Source organism: Beta vulgaris, chromosome 2 (assembly GCF_026745355.1).
Source record: "Beta vulgaris subsp. vulgaris cultivar EL10 chromosome 2, EL10.2, whole genome shotgun sequence".
Lineage (NCBI taxonomy): Eukaryota > Viridiplantae > Streptophyta > Magnoliopsida > Caryophyllales > Amaranthaceae > Beta > Beta vulgaris.
In genome coordinates, this window is record NC_079203.1 from 7,875,817 (window position 1) to 7,897,701 (window position 21,885).

The 21,885-nt window shown below is 31.0% G+C and overlaps 2 protein-coding genes across 2 annotated transcripts; both read right to left on the minus strand.

The window, feature by feature from the left end:
* Window positions 1–338: 338 nt before the first annotated feature.
* LOC125494671 (uncharacterized) lies at window positions 339–9,354 on the minus strand. The gene is made up of 2 exons (XM_057392864.1): window positions 9,254–9,354; window positions 339–1,560 (listed from the first exon to the last, which is right to left on the minus strand). Exons 1-2 carry the CDS (start codon window positions 9,352–9,354, stop codon window positions 339–341), a joined length of 1,323 nt encoding a protein of 440 aa, XP_057248847.1.
* Window positions 9,355–13,584: 4,230 nt separating this feature from the next.
* On the minus strand, window positions 13,585–18,873 carry LOC104884875 (hypothetical protein). The gene is made up of 2 exons (XM_010669577.4): window positions 18,488–18,873; window positions 13,585–15,107 (listed from the first exon to the last, which is right to left on the minus strand). The coding sequence occupies exon 2, from the start codon at window positions 14,929–14,931 to the stop codon at window positions 14,248–14,250; it is 684 nt and encodes a 227-aa protein (XP_010667879.3). The 5' UTR covers window positions 14,932–15,107; window positions 18,488–18,873; the 3' UTR covers window positions 13,585–14,247.
* Between the last annotated feature and the right edge of the window lie 3,012 nt (window positions 18,874–21,885).

Here is a 21,885-nt window from a genome sequence, read left to right on the forward strand (position 1 = left end):
GTACACCCAATATAGTAGAGCAACACTTTTTCACTTGAGAATCGAAAATAAGTTTCTTTGTTGAGGAATGAAACGTTCAGTAGACAAGTGGGAAGAAACAACCCAACAAATATAAGGCGTAGAATATAACGAGAAACAACTCAACAAATATAGGAGTACAATATAACGAGAAATAACCCCACACTGGAGGACGTGGAAGAAACACATAACACTAACCAATAATCTGGTCACATAAAACGAGAGGTATGGACTGATCCCACTGCAACTATAAGGGGAAGCAATCTCTTATTCCACGAGAAGTGCAGTTGCAGTTGCAGTTGCACACTGGTAGCTCTTGCTCAAGGGTCTTGTTGCACAGGTTGCTTAACGGTACTAGGTTCGTATCGCACAACGAATTTAAACTGGTAGGCATTCATACCAGTGTAAACACCATCAGACAATGTAGTCGTCACACTTTCCCCATTAACCATTCGATCAATTTGAACGTAAGAGAAAGGGACATCGCATGTGCCTCGTGTCGCAACAGCAGATACGGTTGCATTTGTCCATTTTGGCACCATCACAGTATAAGTGCTTCCCACTTCCTCTGACTCTTCAATAGTTCCCCCTATATCATACTGCTCCGAGTACCCTCCTCCAACTTCAATAGTAGTTTCACCAATGAATGGGATTTTACTAGTAATAGAAAAACTCCCATTCACAAACCAAGATTTGCTAGTATTCCAAGAAGAAGTTCTAGTTTTTGTATAGGTAAAGTTGAGGGTGAACTCTTGCTCAGAGTCGGTTGGATTGTCGGCTTGTCCTTCAGTATATGTGAGCGGTATGCGGTCATAGATTCTAGCTCTGTCCAGATCGAATTGGAAAACGTTAACTCTACGTTCAACCACAGGCTCTATGACTTGCAATTGCACTTCCTTTATCAGCCCAGTTGCTGTTGCTTGCAAGTCTGCCCATGTCGATCCCTCATATTGGAATAGCCTGCAGATCCGATTATTTCCTACGCAACGAAGAGCAATAACATTCTTGGAAATCTTGATTACTGAAAACAGCATGGTCGGGTCAGTTGGGTCTTCAGAGCCAGAATGGGGTGCTCTGCTCATGACCGAGCCTCCTTCTTCAGCTCGCCAAAAACCATGCTTACGAGGAACGAAAGCTAGTTCGAGAAAGACATGGCCGTCACTGCTGCTGTGAATCTCGTAAGCATTGCCTTCCTCCCCAAGATCATCAGACATGAAAGTAAGCGCGACCTCGTCATTAAGGCTGAGATATTTGTCATTGACTCCTTTGATGGCTACGTATTTAGGCATTATAGTTATTGTGTTGTAATCTACCAATGTGGATATGGCGGTAGTAGTGGCAAAAGGCTCGATGCACAGGTACATATCACGATCAGGAGCAAGATCACGTCTTCCTACTGGTTTTCCCAGCTGGATGTGAACAAAACTGACAGTTTTCTCCTCCTGATTTACCAGGGGCCGAAATAGAGTACAGTTCCATAAACTCTCGTCTTCCACCGGGTCATCTGATCCTGCAACGATCCAGAAACTGCTTTCCGATGATCTGAGGTTTTTTGATAAAAAAAAGAAATCTATAAGTGTGCTTTACAATGCTCATTTTTTTTGTCATGTACCGTCTCGTTAGATTGGTGTCAATATGTATCTTGTTAATATCCATTATTTATAATTTTTACTCATATACATAACTAGAGATATTAGTAAGTCAAAGTTTGCATTAATATACGTGAAAAGTAAAAGTGTAACAAATTTTATTATGATGATGATAATAAGTTCATTGTTATTGTAACGAATTTGATAAAAGAAATGATAAAAGAGATGCAAGTGGTATATGAATTGTGGGATTGAAGATGGTATATCTTCATGTATAGATTCCCATATATATATTTGAAAACACCACAAATCAAACTCCAAATTTTTGTATGATTCAAGTAATACTTTGACTTTTACATATTCTAAAATGCACAATTTTGACCATTAATAAATATATTTATATTTAATCATCTATCACACACTAATAATAATAGTAATAAACATGATATAAGGTATTCTTTTTTTAAAAAAAGTGTCTTTAATAAGTAGTTTATGACAATTTTTCCTTAAATAAATTCCCCTGAAAAAAGCATTCAGTATAACGCAATGCCCCGCTGGATAGTATCGGGTTGTGTTCATTTTAATATTCAAGGGAAAAGATTGAGTTCATATTAATTCATTTTGTTAGTAATTTGATTATCAAAGGCGATAATCTTACGGTTATTAATTCTCTTAAGCATTGTTCTAAGCCTCCTTGGTCTATTACTAACATCATTTCTGATGCAGATATTCTTTTGTGCAGTTTTGATGCAGTGGTGATTCAGCATTGCTGCAGGGAGGCTAATCGTGCCGCGGACTTCATGGCGCACAAGGGCCATCTCTTCCAAAATGCGTTGTTTTGGTCTCCTCCCTATTGTATTGATTTTTTCCTTCTTATCCGTAAGGATGTTTTAGGTTGGCCTCCCGAAAAAGGAGGACAGCTTAAGGTTTTTTTCCCCATATCAAAAAAATATATATATATTAATTCATTTTGCTATGTATTAAAATACTACCGCTACTTTTAATATCATGCATTATATAAATTAAACGGTTTTTAATTCACAACTTTGGTTATCATTTTTATTCATTAGTTCACTATTTGCTAAAAGAAGATTTTATATGAATACAATCTTTTCCTTTGAATACAATATTTAACTCAGCATCGAAAAGTCAAAAGTGAGAACTGAAAGCTAAAGAGACAAAAATTACTTTAATTTTTTTTGGTGCCTTTTGTGTTTTGCAAGTTGTATTTTATAAGACTTTCATGCTGTATGTAAATTACTTTGTGAAATGTACGAAATGAGTCCAATTTTTAAATTTTAATTATTGAATCCTGATAAAAGATTGTAAATCTCAATAGGAAAAAAATATTATATGATAATCGGAGTGGATTGAATTCGGACTCAAGAAAAAAATTTAGATTAAACTGTAATAAACTGAAAAAAAAAGTTTGGATTGAATTTGGACTCAATTTTCGAGTCTAAAAACCATTGGATTGAATTTGGATGCAAAGTTCAATACAATCCATTTCAATCCACTCACTCTCTAAAAAACTTGAGGCTATGTTTAATTAACCTTATTTTTATCAATCTGAACTTATTTGATGTAATTTGAACTTCTTTTTTTTTTTTTTTTTTTAATTTGATCAGATCTTATCATATCTGAACTTATCTTTTATAAAACATATTACTACTAATGTTATTATTACTTTGTATTTTATTACTAGTATTTGCATTACTATCATTTTATTACTATGCACAACTTTTAATAATAATAATAATAACAATAGTAATAGTAATAGTAATAGTAATAGTAATAGTAATAGTAATAGTAATAGTAATAGTAATAGTAATATAGTAATAGTAATAGTAATAGTAATAGTAATAGTAATAGTAATAGTAATAGTAATAGTAATAGTAATAGTAATAGTAATAGTAATAATAATAATATAATAGTAATAATAATATAGTAATAATAATGTTAACAATAATAATATAATAATAAATAATAATAATATAATAATAAGAATAATAATAATTGCATAATTAGTTTTTTATTTTTGAAAAGAACACATTAGTATATGAACATACAATTAAAAATAAAAGAAAAAATATTTTAGATAATAAAAACATATATTTAAAGAAGATATAAAATCTTGTTACATAACACATTCTAAAAATAAAAGATAGATGTTCAGATGTTGTTTTTATATTGATGCTATGTTTAGATTTGACTAACAATCATGTTTTTTGTTATATCAATAAATTATTCTTTCTTATTATAAATAAACCTTTTAATATATATATATATATATATATATATATATATATATATATATATATATATATATATATATATATATATATATATATATATATATATATTATATATCATATATCATATGATCTTGAACAAAATTGTTAAATATTCTTCTTATATCGTTGTCTTGTTCTATATAAACTTTATTTTGAAAGATAAATTGAAATACCTTGTAGGAAATTTTTTGAACATGATGTCAACACTATTAGGTTATCCCATGCTATTCATGTTTTATATTAACTAGTAACATATACTTTATATTATTCTGCCAAAATTATTAAAAGAATAAACATCATAAATGATTGCCATGTTCTTTACATGTACAACATCAAAAAGAACATCGTATATCAAAATTATTAATTAGAACAAATATAAAAAGGTACAGGTAAAAATACCGAAAAAATATTATTCTTCTTGAATACAAATAGCTTCAAATAGTAATATCAATGACATTTATAATAATGGGAACGATATTAATAATTATCAATAATAATAATTAATAGATTTACTAGAAAATAGTAATAGTAAATATTAAAAATAATAGTAATAATAATAATAATAATAATAATAATAATAATAATAATAATAATAAAATAATAATAATAAAAATAAAAATCGCATTATTATTACTAATAATCATAATAATCTTCCTAATAATCATCATAATAATAACAATAATAATAAGTTTTTAAATAAAAACATGATCTGAACTTATCTGATTTGATCTGAACTTATCAGATCTGATCTGAACTTATCTAATTTGATCTGATCTTATCTGATCTGAACTATCTGATCTGATATGAAGTTGATCTAATCTGATCGGAACTTATTTTTTCTAATCTGATATGATCTGAACTTATTTTTTTTAATCTGATGTGATCTGATCTGATCTAAAATATGTAATAATAAAGTGAACTGAACATAGCTTAGCTTATTCCGAAAGTGTAGTGTTATTAGGCATATGCATCATGTGTACTATATAACAATATAGGATAGCAATACTTTTGAGTATCCAGTAATGAATTACCTTTTCTTGCTTCTCTTTCTCAAAAAAAACAAAAAGACAAATTTATCGCTCCCTTGAAAAAAAAAAAGTATAGGAGTACAATATAACGAGAAATAACCCCACACTGAAGGACGTGGAAGAAACACATAACACTAATTTCACCATTTTTCATCCACTTGAAAATTACAAACTATAACCACAACCTCCATTTACACCATCAAATAAAAATCTGAATTTCCATTGATGTGTCTTATTCTTTTTGAGTACCCATGAATGGCCCTAAATACCCACTCTCCTTCTCCTTTAATTTTAGGTTGTCGTACTGTTTTTCCCCAATATTGTCTTCTTAAAGTCAGAATCTGCATATACTTCCTTCATGAAAGTTGTAGATCGTGAAAAGTTATTGAATTTAGACTGAAAAATCACCTGATTCGGAGTTCGGAGTAAATAGTTAGACCCTCTGTAAGTTTTATATTATTTTAAAGTGCATTTTACTTCATATAATAATTATACAACCTAATTATAGTATAATATAGATTATGACATAATCACTAATATTACACCTTTAAGATATATAATGGGTATCCTTGGTTAATAAAGTTATAGTTTCATGCTCATATAGTTATAACCTAAGTTTATGTAATATAAAGTAATACTAATTAAGTACACTTGGATTTTTAAGTATAATGTTAGTAAGCTTAATCTATCATTATAGTCCCACTTTTTAGCCTAATGAAATGAGTATCACTTTTAAGTTGTTAATTAAGTAAGTCACTTATTCATGGACACTAACTAGTAGGAAACATCACTTATACAAGTTAGAGTTTAACAATTAGTTAAATATCACTTTACTATTAAAAGTCTAATCAAAATATGAAAGTTCTATAACCATACCTTCAAGTCATTAAACATGAATTTTCATGAATCTTATAAGTAGTGGTTATTACTAATTAAATAGTTTCACATAAGTTAGTAACCAAGTTACTAAATTCAAGAATAATAGTTTAAGTAATAAAAGGTGATAATGAGGTTTGATAACTATCAATTTCAGAAACTCGCTATTATGTTATATTAAAGTACTTCCTATAATGGGCACGTGATGGAAATGGATCGTAGAACTTAAAGATCTAGAATAAAATATATTAATAAGTCGTCCTTTATTAATTCTCAAATAGATTAGAAAGGAAAAAGGGACATTACAAGTCTCCCCCGACTATCAAGTATAATAATCGCGATTCGAGGTAACGTCTACTGCTAACACCCGCACTCCCCTTCCAACTACGTTTTATGACGCTTTTACATAATGTTTTGATGATATGTGTTTATGGATTGTGGGATATGAAATGTTTTGCTAAATGATATTTATGATGATGAATTGGTTTTCATGATGCTTAAGACATGTTTTACCACATAAATATAAAAATAACGAAACATGATAAATGAAAGTGAAAGACGGTTCTTGGCAGTACTTTATGGGCACCGCAAGTGTCACCTTTGTTGTGACCGCCTTTCGGATATGGGCACCGCAAGTGTCACCTTTGTGTGACCGCCTTTCGGATATGTATATGTTATGGGCACCGCAAGTGTCACCTTTGTTGTGACCGCCTTTCGGATTGTATATGTTATGGGCATCGCAAGTGTCACCTTTGTTGTGACCGCCTTTCGGATTAATGTTATGGGCACCGCAAGTGTCACCTTTGTTGTGACCGCCTTTCGGATTAATGATTACGATGTTATGATGTTGTACTTGCCAAGTTACCAATAAAAATGATGTAAGATTATAAAGGATAATATCTCAAAATGGTTGGATTTCTATTATCAAGTTATATGTTTATGAAATAATGTTTGCGATATTCTCTTCTCCTGTTTTCTAATAAAATGATTGAAATGAATTTACGTTGTTAGAGTAGTATGTTACTGAGCTCGGCTCATGACGTTTTGTTTTTCTGTTTTAGGTATGGCAAAGCATATGCAAGGGTGATATTATGGATTATGTTGAAGTGACTCTACACATATTTGGGATATTTAGAATACTATGTATTATGAGTAATCATTATTACTCTAGTTGAGAGTTTGTATATTTTTAGAGACCATTTTAAGGCTATTATTTTATTTATGGGCCCATAACCCACAGCTTAAGTTTCGTTTCCGCTGCCAATCATGAGTAATTAAGGTTACGGATTCTCGGGGCGTTACAGAATGGTATCAGAGCCGAAACCTAGCCGGAAGTGCAGAGTCGTAGACTTAGCACCGCCTAGGCTTGATCCTTTGGGATTAGACGTGGGAAAGGTTGAGTTTAACTTTTAAGATGATTATTTGGGTTGTTAGAATTTAAGAAATGAGAATTTAACCTTATGATCTTTTGGGGTAATATTTCGAGATTTGTACAACTTTTTGTTTTGGGTTTGTAAAGTTTAAGAAATAGTAAGATGTTGAATGGAAAACTGTGAGATTCTAACTTGGTATGAATTATGTGAAAAGTTCTAGGTCAAATGGTTCGAGGATAAACTGATGGCTATTTGAGTATTTGTGACTAATGATTTGCGAAGGAACTTTTAGAGTCAAGAGTGGTTATATTTGGAAAAATGTGAGATGTTGAATGGAAAACTGTGAGATTCTAACTTGGTAGGAATTATGTGAAAAGTTATAGGTCAAATGGTTCGAGGATAAACTGATGGCTATTTCAGTATTTGTGACTAATGATTTGTGAAGAAACTTTTAGAGTCATGAGTGGTTATATTTGGTACTCAAGGGATGTTCAAAGATTTTATGATGATTATGTATATATTAGTTTCGGGTGATAAAAAGGTTAAGTCATAAGGAATCCTATATATCTAAGGTTAATGATGTAATAACTTGGGATTGAGTTTCGTACGATGATTGTAGGATTCGAAAATTTTAAAGGGACTTAGAAATTTCTAGTACTTGAGGGTTAGAAAGTAATTAACGATACTTCACTCATTAAAGATTTGAGTTGGTGTACCTCATAATATGATGCAACCTATTTTGGATGTTGTGGAAAACCTATTATGACTTTTAAATGAAGCATCAATTGAAGAAATCACACAAATTAATATCTTGAAGGAATAGAATTGTTCTACTTGGAGATGTAATAGCTACATGGAGTGTGATTAAGGGTAAGCATCTAGCTGTCAACAAAAAAAAAAATACTTAATTTGGTGAATTAAGTGTTTGATCTTCTTTGAAAGACTTAAGGTAAGAAATTTATAGGAGATAAATTCAAGTAATCAAGTTCATACGAATGATGTGATAGGAGAAAGTTAACGAAAGTGAAGTTGTGATGAAAAGTAAACCAATATGTGGGTTGATAGAATCTTGAGCAATTAAGAGCTTGAACGTAATATGTTAGCTATGTAACAAACTTACTTAAGAATATGTTATGACATTAATGGGAAAGTAAGTGTTTAACCTTGGCGCTATGATTGAATATTGGTTTGAAGTGATGATTAAATTAAGGATGTATAAATAATGAGTTTAGCAGTTTTGGTGAATACTTTACTAGATGATACTATTATTTCAAATACATAGACAAAATATGATCCATACACAAGTCTCATGAAGTTCATATTATAGAATTGATGGAGAATGTATATGATATACGCAAAGCACGATTAAAATGGTTATGGGTAAGAAAGGAATGAATTGTTATATTAAAGACAAGTTAGCATAATGAATTTGGGTTTGGGTTGTCTAGTAAACTTTTGGACCAGATATGAAGGTGTATTTTGGATATTTGAAGTTGTGAGGATTCGAGATATATTATAGAAGGTAATGTTGTTTCCACATTATGTATAATGACTGTTATCGAAGAGCAAGTAATGATAGAAATAATACGAGAATCTAAGTTTTTACGCGAAAGATGCATAAACTTATCCAGAATTGGATATCGTTGATATATATGTTAGAGGTTGTAAGATCCTAGATATGTGATTCGAAGTCACATGGGAAGTAAATGAAAGCAAAATACCTCCACCTACTTGCTTGGATGATTTTGATGTAAACTTTTGTTTTGCTACGTCAATGCAATGCATGATTTTGAAAAGTGGATTTTTGATATTTGAATCTTCATATTCTATGTGCAAGTTTCGAGGACGAAACTTTTTCTAAGGGGGTGAGGATGTAATACCCCGAATTTTTAACTAATTTTATTATTTACTAATTATGTTTATTAGCTTAATTTTGTCCTAACTATTTTTCGAAATGATCATGTTAAGGTTATTTTCTAAAATATACGATATTTAGTTTAATTATTTTAAAAGTTATGTTATGATGTAATGGTTTACATATAATAATGTAGTGTATGGTTTTCATATTTTCTAACTTTGAAAGATCACATCCACACAACTCATCTTCTTCTTCAAGCTTCATGTCCTTGCTCCCCAAGGCTTCTAGAAGACCTTGCTCCCCAATATTCTTCACCATTAAGTCTTCATTAGTTTAATGGAGTTTTTTTTCCTAAAATCACTATAAATAGTGGTTAATTTCACCATTTTTCATCCACTGAAAATTACAAACTATAACCACAACCTCCATTTACACCATCAAATAAAAATCTGAATTTCCATTGATGTGTCTTATTCTTTTTGAGTACCATGAATGGCCCTAAATACCCACTCTCCTTCTCCTTTAATTTTAGGTTGTCGTACTGTTTTTCCCAAATATCGTCTTCTTAAAGTCAGAATCTGCATATACTTCCTTCATGAAAGTTGTAGATCGTGAAAAGTTATTGAATTTAGACTCAAAAATCAACTGATTCGGAGTTCGGAGTAATATAGTTAGACCCTCTGTAAGTTTTATATTATTTTAAAGTGCATTTTACTTCATATAATAATTATACAACCTAATTATAGTATAATATAGATTATGACATAATCACTAATATTACACCTTTATATATATAATGGGTATCTTTGGTTAATAAGTTATAGTTTCATGCTCATATAGTTATAACCTAAGTTTATGTAATATAAAGTAATACTAATTAAGTACACTTGGATGTTTAAGTATAATGTTAGTAAGCTTAATCTATCATTATAGTCCCACTTTTTAGTCTAATGAAATGAGTATCACTTTTAAGTTGTTAATTAAGTAAGTCACTTATTCATGGACAGTAACTAGTAGGAAATATCACTTATACAAGTTAGAGTTTAACAATTAGTTAAATATCACTTTACTATTAAAAGTCTAATCAAAATATGAAAGTTCTATAACCATACCTTCAAGTCATTAAACATGAATTTTCATGAATCTTATAAGTAGTGGTTATTACTAATTAAATAGTTTCACATAAGTTAGTAACCAAGTTACTAAATTCAAGAATAATAGTTTAAGTAATAAAAGGTGATAATGAGGTTTGATAACCTATCAATTTCAGAAACTCGCTATTAAGTTATATTAAAGTACTTCCTATAATGGGCACATGATGGAAATGGATCGTAGAACTTAAAGATCTAGAATAAAATATATTAATAAGTCGTCCTTTATTAATTCTTAAATAGATTAGAAAGGAAAAAGGGACATTACAAGTCTCCCCCGACAATCAAGTATAATAATCGCGATTCGAGGTAACGTCTACTGCTAACACCCGCACTCCCCTTCCAACTACGTTTTATGACGCTTTTACATAATGTTTTGATGATATGTGTTTATGGATTGCGGGATATGAAATGTTTTGCTAAATGATATTTATGATGCTGAAATGGTTTTCATGATGCTTAAGACATGTTTTACCACATAAATATAAAAATAACGAAACATGATAAATGAAAGTGAAAGACGGTTCTTGGCAGTACTTTATGGGCACCGCAAGTGTCACCTTTGTTGTGACCACCTTTCGGATATGGGCACCGCAAGTGTCACCTTTGTTGTGACCGCCTTTCAGATATGGGCACCGCAATTGTCACCTTTGTTGTGACCCGCGCTCTTTCGGATATGTATATGTTATGGGCATCGCAAGTGTCACCTTTGTTGTGACCGCCTTTCGGATTAATGTTATGGGCACCGCAAGTGTCACCTTTGTTGTGACCGCCTTTCGGATTAATGATTACGATGTTATGATGTTGTACTTGCCAAGTTACCAATAAAAATGATGTAAGATTATAAAGGATAATATCTCAAAATGGTTGGATTTCTATTATCAAGTTATATGTTTATGAAATATGTTTGCGATATTCTCTTCTCCCTGTTTTCTAATAAAATGAGTTGAAATGAATTTACGTTGTTAGACTAGTATGTTACTGAGTCTCGGCTCATGACGTTTTGTTTTTCTGTTTTAGGTATGGCAAAGCATATGCAAGGGTTATATTATGGATTATGTTGAAGTGACTCTACACATATTTGGGATATTTAGAATACTATGTATTATGAGTAATCATTATTACTCTAGTTGAGAGTTTGTATATTTTTAGAGACCATTTTAAGGCTATTATTTTATTTATGGGCCCATAACCCACAGCTTAAGTTTCGTTTCCGCTGCCAATCATGAGTAATTAAGGTTACGGATTCTCGGGGCGTTACATATTGCCCTCTTCTTTTTGGGATAAGTTTATGTGACTCCTCTCACCCAAAATTTTCCTTTTATGAGAGTGATGTGTTAAGCTCAGGAAACGGAACGGCGAATATAGTTAAGCATTGTGATTATTGCGCCGCTTATCGTTATCAAGTCAGTGGTGTATTCTAAGACACACCAATCTTCTTACCATTGTATCTTATTTCTTCATCTTTTGTTAGCCTTGAAAATCTCTATATTTCCAATAATCAAAGTGAGGGGCTGATGTGAGAAAGTAGGGGATAGAAGGGAAGTTAGTGCATTGGGAAGATGGCGGGACGATGGTGGTGTGGTGGTCGTACAAAGTGGAGAAGTGGAATCAGAGTGACGACTTGTGAGGACTAGGGCGAAATGAGGGGGTGAAATGAGTGAATATTAGGGTTTGATGTATAAGAAATTTGAACTTCTCTAACTTTAAAAAATAAACAAAAACAAAACGGATCTACGAATTCAGGTTCAGATCCTGGGCTAAGATATGGATCTGAGAGGCATTTTCACTATAGGATAAAGATCCGACATAGATCCATTTGGATAAAATTTTTTAGGATCCATATATGAATCCACAAATTTGGGGCGGATTTAAAATCCATTGACATCTCTAGCCGTATGTTTAATATAGGTTAACTTGTATATCAACTAGTTTAATATGCACACGATGTGTGCGAAAATACGTAGAAAATTTTCTTTTTTGGGAATGTAGAAAATTAAATTAATGGTTAATTATATATAATAAATTAGGGATTTTTGAATTGTTGACGGTTTTCTTTTTGTAATGCTTTTTTTATCCTTTTTTTACTTTTTTAATTTATTAGGTAGTTCCATTTTCTTTTTTTACATTTTTTTTTATTTTTTAATTAAGTAAGTAATTACTCCTTTTTTTCTTATTTTTTGGTGTCCTTGACATATAGAATAGAGATTATCATGAATATAACCTTTTGTACTACCTAGTTTGATCTTCCTTTCTTTATAGCTAGACAAACTCATTGAGGGGGATAAAATATTGTAAAGAAGTGATTAGGGTTTAATGACTTGCCTTTCTATTCATCTCAAATAGGTATATATAGTATAGTAAAGATAGGAAACTATACTAACAAGAAACCTTATACATAAGGAAACAAAGATTACATAATATGATACACAATATTTCCTAACAAGGATTATCGGGCTGCTCTTGGTAGCTTGCAATATTTAACGCTAACTCGTCCCGATGTTGCGTTTGCTGTTAACAGGTTGTCTCAATACATGCATTGTCCCACCTCTGATCATTGGATTGCTTTAAAGCGTCTTTTACGCTACCTTAGTGGCACTATTGATTATGGTATTAATATCCTACGTGATTCTCCCTCTTATCTTCATGCATTTACGGATGCCGATTGGGCGGGTAACAAAGATAACTACACTTCTACCATGGGTCATATAATTTTCTTGGGTCGCAATCCTCTTACATGGTGCTCCAAGAAGCAAAAACGTGTAGCTCGTTCCTCTACCAAGTCGAGTATCGTGCTATTGCCCATACCACTGGTGAGCTCTTATGGTTGAAGAATTTATTTCATGAAATGCGGCTTCATATTACTCAACAACCTATGCTCTTCTGTGATAATCTTGGTGCTACCTTCCTAAGTTCTAATCCGGTTTTCGACTCGAAAATGAAGCACTTAGCTCTAGCTTTCTACTTTATACGTGAACAAGTTCAAGATGGTTTATTGCGCGTGGTTCACGTTCCTACAGGTGACCAACTAGCTGACTTCCTCACAAAGCCATTAACTCGGCCTCGCTTGGACACATTACTTCTCAAGATTGGCATGACTAATCGCCTGCCACTCTTGCGGGGGCATGATAAAGATACATAATATCTTTCGTATCTTATATACTCATATTATCTTAGAGATATCCTTCCTCATCTCTTCTGATCTTGTATCTTTGTTTATCTTGTACATCTTGTATTATATTTACTTACTCTATTAGTCTTCTCCTTTGTACTATATATATTTACATGTAATGCTTCTGAATATGTATAATTCAACCTTTACAGTAACATAGGCAATGCAACACTCAGTAGACAATCTACAAAGTACACCCAATATAGTAGAGCAACACTTTTTCACTTGAGAATCGAAAATAAGTTTCTTTGTTGAGGAATGAAACGTTCAGTAGACAAGTGGGAAGAAACAACCCAACAAATATAAGGCGTAGAATATAACGAGAAACAACTCAACAAATATAGGAGTACAATATAACGAGAAATAACCCCACACTGAAGGACGTGGAAGAAACACATAACACTAACCAATAATCTGGTCACATAAAACGAGAGGTATGGACTGATCCCACTGCAACTATAAGGGGAAGCAATCTCTTATTCCACGAGAAGTGCAGTTGCAGTTGCAGTTGCACACTGGTAGCTCTTGCTCAAGGGTCTTGTTGCACAGGTTGCTTAACGGTACTAGGTTCGTATCGCACAACGAATTTAAACTGGTAGGCATTCATACCAGTGTAAACACCATCAGACAATGTAGTCGTCACACTTTCCCCATTAACCATTCGATCAATTTGAACGTAAGAGAAAGGGACATCGCATGTGCCTCGTGTCGCAACAGCAGATACGGTTGCATTTGTCCATTTTGGCACCTTCACAGTATAAGTGCTTCCCACTTCCTCTGACTCTTCAATAGTTCCCCCTATATCGTACTGCTCCGAGTACCCTCCTCCAACTTCAATAGTAGTTTCACCAATGAATGGGATTTTACTAGTAATAGAAAAACTCCCATTCACAAACCAAGATTTGCTAGTATTCCAAGAAGAAGTTCTAGTTTTTGTATAGGTAAAGTTGAGGGTGAACTCTTGCTCAGAGTCGGTTGGATTGTTGGCTTGTCCTTCAGTATATGTGAGCGGTATGCGGTCATAGATTCTAGCTCTGTCCAGATCGAATTGGAAAAGTTAACTCTACGTTCAACCACAGGCTCTATGACTTGCAATTGCACTTCCTTTATCAGCCCAGTTGCTGTTGCTTGCAAGTCTGCCCATGTCGATCCCTCATATTGGAATAGCCTGCAGATCCGATTATTTCCTACGCAACGAAGAGCAATAACATTCTTGGAAATCTTGATTACTGAAAACAGCATGGTCGGGTCAGTTGGGTCTTCAGAGCCAGAATGGGGTGCTCTGCTCATGACCGAGCCTCCTTCTTCAGCTCGCCAAAAACCATGCTTACGAGGAACGAAAGCTGGTTCGAGAAAGACATGGCCGTCACTGCTGCTGTGAATCTCGTAAGCATTGCCTTCCTCCCCAAGATCATCAGACATGAAAGTAAGCGCGACCTCGTCATTAAGGCTGAGATATTTGTCATTGACTCCTTTGATGGCTACGTATTTAGGCATTATAGTTATTGTGTTGTAATCTACCAATGTGGATATGGCGGTAGTAGTGGCAAAAGGCTCGATGCACAGGTACATATCACGATCAGGAGCAGATCACGTCTTCCTACTGGTTTTCCCAGCTGGATGTGAACAAAATGACAGTTTTCTCCTCCTGATTTACCAGGGGCCGAAATAGAGTACAGTTCCATAAACTCTCGTCTTCCACCGGGTCATCTGATCCTGCAACGATCCAGAAACTGCTTTCCGATGATCTGAGGTTTTTTGATAAAAAAAAGAAATCTATAAGTGTGCTTTACAATGCTCATTTTTTTTGTCATGTACCGTCTCGTTAGATTGGTGTCAATATGTATCTTGTTAATATCCATTATTTATAATTTTTACTCATATACATAACTAGAGATATTAGTAAGTCAAAGTTTGCATTAATATACGTGAAAAGTAAAAGTGTAACAAATTTTATTATGATGATGATAATAAGTTCATTGTTATTGTAACGAATTTGATAAAAGAGATGATAAAGAGATGCAAGTGGTATATGAATTGTGGGATTGAAGATGGTATATCTTCATGTATAGATTCCCATATATATATTTGAAAACACCACAAATCAAACTCCAAATTTTTGTATGATTCAAGTAATACTTTGACTTTTACATATTCTAAAATGCACAATTTTGACCATTAATAAATATATTTATATTTAATCATCTATCACACACTAATAATAATAGTAATAAACATGATATAAGGTATTCTTTTTTTAAAAAAAGTGTCTTTAATAAGTAGTTTATGACAATTTTTCCTTAAATAAATTCCCCTGAAAAAAGCATTCAGTATAACGCAATGCCCCGCTGGATAGTATCGGGTTGTGTTCATTTTAATATTCAAGGGAAAAGATTGAGTTCATATTAATTCATTTTGTTAGTAATTTGATTATCAAAGGCGATAATCTTACGGTTATTAATTCTCTTAAGCATTGTTCTAAGCCTCCTTGGTCTATTACTAACATCATTTCTGATGCAGATATTCTTTTGTGCAGTTTTGATGCAGTGGTGATTCAGCATTGCTGCAGGAAGGCTAATCGTGCCGCGGACTTCATGGCGCACAAGGGCCATCTCTTGCAAAATGCATTGTTTTGGTCTCCTCCCTATTGTATTGATTTTTTCCTTCTTATCCGTAAGGATGTTTTAGGTTGGCCTCCCGAATAAGGAGGGCAGCTTAAGGTTTTTTTCCCCATATCAAAAAAAATATATATATTAATTCATTTTGCTATGTATAAAAATACTACCGCTACTTTTAATATCATGCATTATATAAATTAAACGGTTTTTAATTCACAACTTTGGTTATCATTTTTATTCATTAGTTCACTATTTGCTAAAAGAAGATTTTATATGAACACAATCTTTTCCTTTGAATACAATATTTAACTCACCATCGAAAAGTCAAAAGTGAGAACTGAAAGCTAAAGAGACAAAAATTACTTTAATTTTTTTTTGGTGCCTTTTGTGTTTTGCAAGTTGTATTTTATAAGACTTTCATGCTGTATGTAAATTACTTTGTGAAATGTACGAAATGAGTCCAATTTTTAAATTTTAATTATTGAATCCTGATAAAAGATTGTAAATCTCAATAGGAAAAAAATATTATATGATAATCGGAGTGGATTGAATTCGGACTCAAGAAAAAAATTTAGATTAAACTGTAATAAACTGAAAAAAAAAGTTTGGATTGAATTTGGACTCAATTTTCGAGTCTAAAAACCATTGGATTGAATTTGGATGCAAATTCAATACAATCCATTTCAATCCACTCACTCTCTAAAAAACTTGAGGCTATGTTTAATTAACCTTATTTTTATCAATCTGAACTTATTTGATGTAATCTGAACTTCTTTTTTTTTTTTAATTTGATCAGATCTTATCATATCTGAACTTATCTTTTATAAAACATATTACTACTAATGTTATTATTACTTTGTATTTTATTACTAGTATTTGCATTACTATCATTTTATTACTATGCACAACTTTTAATAGTAATAGTAATAGTAATAGTAATAGTAATAGTAATAGTAATAGTAATAGTAATAGTAATAGTAATAGTAATAGTAATAGTAATAGTAATAGTAATAGTAATAGTAATAATAATAATATAATAGTAATAATAATATAGTAATATAATGTTAACAATAATAATATAATAATAAATAATAATAATATATAATAAGAATAATAATAATTGCATAATTAGTTTTTTATTTTTGAAAAGAACACATTAGTATATGAACATACAATTAAAAATAAAAGAAAAAATATTTTAGATAATAAAAACATATATATAAAGAAGATATAAAATCTTGTTACATAACACATTCTAAAAATAAAAGATAGATGTTCAGATGTTGTTTTTATATTGATGCTATGTTTAGATTTGACTAACAATCATGTTTTTTGTTATATCAAAAAATTATTCTTTCTTATTATAAATAAACCTTTTAATATATATATATATATATATATATATATATATATATATATATATATCATATGATCTTGAACAAAATTGTTAAATATTCTTCTTATATCGTTGTCTTGTTCTATATAAACTTTATTTTGAAAGATAAATTGAAATACCTTGTAGGAAATTTTTTGAACATGATGTCAACACTATTAGGTTATCCCATGCTATTCATGTTTTATATTAACTAGTAACATATACTTTATATTATTCTGCCAAAATTATTAAAAGAATAAACATCATAAACGATTGCCATGTTCTTTACATGTACAACATAAAAAGAACATCGTATATCAAAATTATTAATTAGAACAAATATAAAAAGGTACAGGTAAAAATACCGAAAAAATATTATTCTTCTTGAATACAAATAGCTTCAAATAGTAATATCAATGACATTTATAATAATAGGAACGATATTAATAATTATCAATAATAATAATTAACAGATTTACTAGAAAATAGTAATAGTAAATATTAAAAATAATAGTAATAATAATAATAATAATAATAAAAAAATAATAATAATAATAAAAATAAAAATCGCATTATTATTACTAATAATCATAATAATCTTTCTAATAATCATCATAATAATAACAATAATAATAAGTTTTTAAATAAAAACATGATCTGAACTTATCTGATCTGATCTGAACTTATCTGATCTGATCTGAACTTATCTGATCTGATCTGAACTTATCTGATCTGATCTGAACTTATCTGATTTGATCTGATCTTATCTGATCTGAACTATCTGATCTGATATGAAGTTGATCTAATCTGATCGGAACTTATTTTTTCTAATCTGATATGATCTGAACTTATTTTTTTTAATCTGATGTGATCTGATCTTATCTAAAATATGTAATAATAAAGTGAACTGAACATAGCTTAGCTTATTCCGAAAGTGTAGTGTTATTAGGCATATGCATCATGTGTACTATATAACAATATAGGATAGCAATACTTTTGAGTATCCAGTAATGAATTACCTTTTCTTGCTTCTCTTTCTCAAAAAAAAAACAAAAAGACAAATTTATCGCTCCCTTGAAAAAAAAAAGTATTTTCACCACTTATGTTTTGAAGAAAAGAAACAATCACCTGAGACCTGACCCAGTACTTGTTATTAAAACAAGATCTTATGTGCGCAAGCCCAGTTGCAGTGAACTCTATAGCGAACTTTGCTTGATCGCTCACCACTTTTGCCGTGGAGTACGCAACGCTGCCATCATCTTCGACGCCAAGAAATTTGAAAGGAGCGTCACCATGTGTTGCTCTAAGAGCCACATATGTCGGCAAATTTCTCATTTGTGCCATCTTTCACTCTTTCCTCTTCCTCTCACTGATTCAAATTGCTTTTCACTTTTATGAAAGCAAATTAAACTGTTGTGCTCTGTATGTGCTGTTAATGGTCATCATCCCCTTGCTATTTATACACCAAAGTCCAGCAACTCCCAAATAACATGTGCCTTAACTTCCCAATATAATAATGAATATCTGGGAACTTATTACGATCAAGTGGTGTTATAATAACATAGCATCTTACCATGAAATCAAGCAAAAGTAGATCCAGGAAATTAACATATAAGACAAACGCTATGTTTGACTAACTTAGTGCTTCAAATTATATCTGATTATTTGTTAATTGAGTCCTATGTTTGAGTTGTAGTTACAACTTACAGTTTAGTGGGTTTGTGTTTTAGTAAGTCAACCGTACATTTTCATGTTAGTGGTTAGGGAACCTTGCAGTGGTGGATCTACGATTTGTGCCACGTGGATTCGGAGTAAATATAAGTTCCAAATTATATTTTCCTATCTACATTTACATTTTTTTGTGAAAAGTGAAAATAAGTATTTATACTAACAAAAGATTATCAATATCTTATAAAACAAATATAGAGTTATAAAACGAACTATAGGTTGATTATCAATTATTAAGATAATTTTCATTAAATCAAACAATCAATTAAGTGTTGAAACTAATTATATATCTAAGATATGAAACTATACATTATTTTTGTTTAGAAGTGATGTATAAAATTCGTCCATGTCACTGAAAAATTATTATTTGCACATTAGTTAGTTTTTAAAATGCACATATAAAAATTTAAAACATATATCCATTAATTCTTCTCCTTTTAACACACTTTTCCTTGCATATCATATGAATATATAAGTAGTGAATCAAGTAAGTAACATAGTTGTGATGACTAGTTTCGCTTAATGCATGATTAATTGATTGCTTAAGCAAGGAAAATGAAAAGAAAATGGAAAATAACCAATTCATTATCTTTTGATGTAATAATACTTGGTGGGATAGTAGATTTATAGATATAAATGAGACTTAATTACTAAAGTTAGGATAAAAAATAGTAATGGAAGACCAAAAAATGAAACACAAGTTGTAGATCGTAAGATAAGGAAAGAAGAAAAAAAAACAAAAGTACTTTCCCACGAGTTGAACTTGCGACTTGTATGCAATATCTTAGACTATCACGTGTATGTTACAACTAAGCCACAATGCAGTGCTATGCTGTAATATGCATATGCATATTTATTACATTACCTTTTCTTATTTTGTTCTCTGAATCCGCATAGGTTCAATTGAAGTATTGAACCCACTCAATCCAGGCTAAATCTGCCACCGGGACCTTGCTCTACAAGTATGACGTCTCACGTTCCTAGTAATGAGTTGGACTCGGTGTCTATTTAAGTACTCTGTATTTCCATTTTCTAGTGCAATCGGTAATATTTCTCTTTCTTGAGTTTACCTTTACTGTTAGTAAGTAACTTTCCCAACACGCTAAACGTTAAAATTAGGAAGAAATAAATAAGCTTAACAATTATCTATAAGTTAATTATCGACTGTCCACCATTTAAGACGATTATTACAATAATCTGCCACGCACAGTCAGAAGGAGCTGCACGATTATCAAGTTAAGATGTAAGTTTTAATTTGTCATAGAAGTATTTTTAAATATACATTACCTTAATACAGATATAAAATTGACCAAGGCAAGTACGCAACACCATCCCATCGGGAAGGACCCAATATCCTGGAACCTTACATGCATGATGCATGACAGCATGAGCCACTAACTACTCTTATATTTGGATAAAGCTTGGTTAGTCCATTATGTAAATTACTCATTACTAATAAAATTTAATGTAAGATGAGGTCCAACTCAATATTACAATTATTTTTCAATTTATCAAAATTGGATAATTTGGCCACTAAATAGATATTGTTATTTCACTTATATGTTATATGTGATGGTACCCCCATTTCGAAAATTTTGAATTTGCTACTAAAAGGAGATGTAGTAAGTTTAAGGAAAGAATTTCGCTACTTTTGTTCTATGCACAAATTATTGCATTTGAAAAAAGAATGATGTGACTCTAAGTCAATGTTATTTTGATGATGATAAATACTTTGTGCTACAATATACATCTATATCAAGATTAGATGTTCATGAAAGCTCAAGAACTTGAAGATATGGAAGCTTATGTCTAGTTATATTCTTAGTTATGTTTATGCACTGTAATTAACTTATTGGAATTTAGTGCTAAACTAGAAATATGAAATTAGGATGATTAACTATTTCCTTGAGTTAAGAAAATGGGTAATTATATTAATTTCATGTTTCTATATAAAGAGAAACTTTCTAATTTCGAAAATTAGTTTTGAAAGGAAAATATTTTATAAAGATTTTCGAATAAAGTGTTTTGTAAAAACTGATTTAAAAGAAAACGTTTGTTCAAAAATATTTTCGGAAAAAAAAGAGTTTAAAAAATCTAATTTTTAAGGAAAAAAAAATGAGGTAACCACCTTTAGAATTAAATGAATCTATTGAAAAATGAGGTAATCACTCCAATTAGTGATTGAAATAGGATTCAAATAATCACCCTAATTAGTGATTAAAATGAAGGATTAAGATAATTATCTTAATTAGTGATTAAAAGAAGGAAAGATAATCACCTCAATTAGTGATCAAAATGAAGGTTAGAAAATAATCACACTAATTAGTGATAATTCAAGGTCTAAGATAATTATCCTAGTTAGTGATTAATCAACGTTTGAGATAATTACCATAATTAGTGATTAAACATGATGAAACGTTAAGATAATCACTCTAATTAGTGACTAATCAAGGTTTAAGATAATCACTCTAATTAGTGATTAATCAAGATTTAAGATAATCATCCTAATTAGTGATTAAGTTTCAAGGAAGGTTAAGGCAATCACCCTAATTAGTGATTAATCAAGGTTTAATAAGGTGATCACCCTAATTAGCGATTAAATATGATGAAATGTTAAGATAATCACCCAAATTAGTGATTAATAAAGGTTTAAGATAATCACTATAATTAGTAATTAAACCTTAAGGAAGTAATCACCTTAATTAGTGATTAAACTTAGGATTTTTTAAGAGTGGTTTTAAAAAGGAAGAGTTGCGTCCTAATTGAAGGCTTTTGGATGGATGAGAAATAATCTTAATTGAAGAT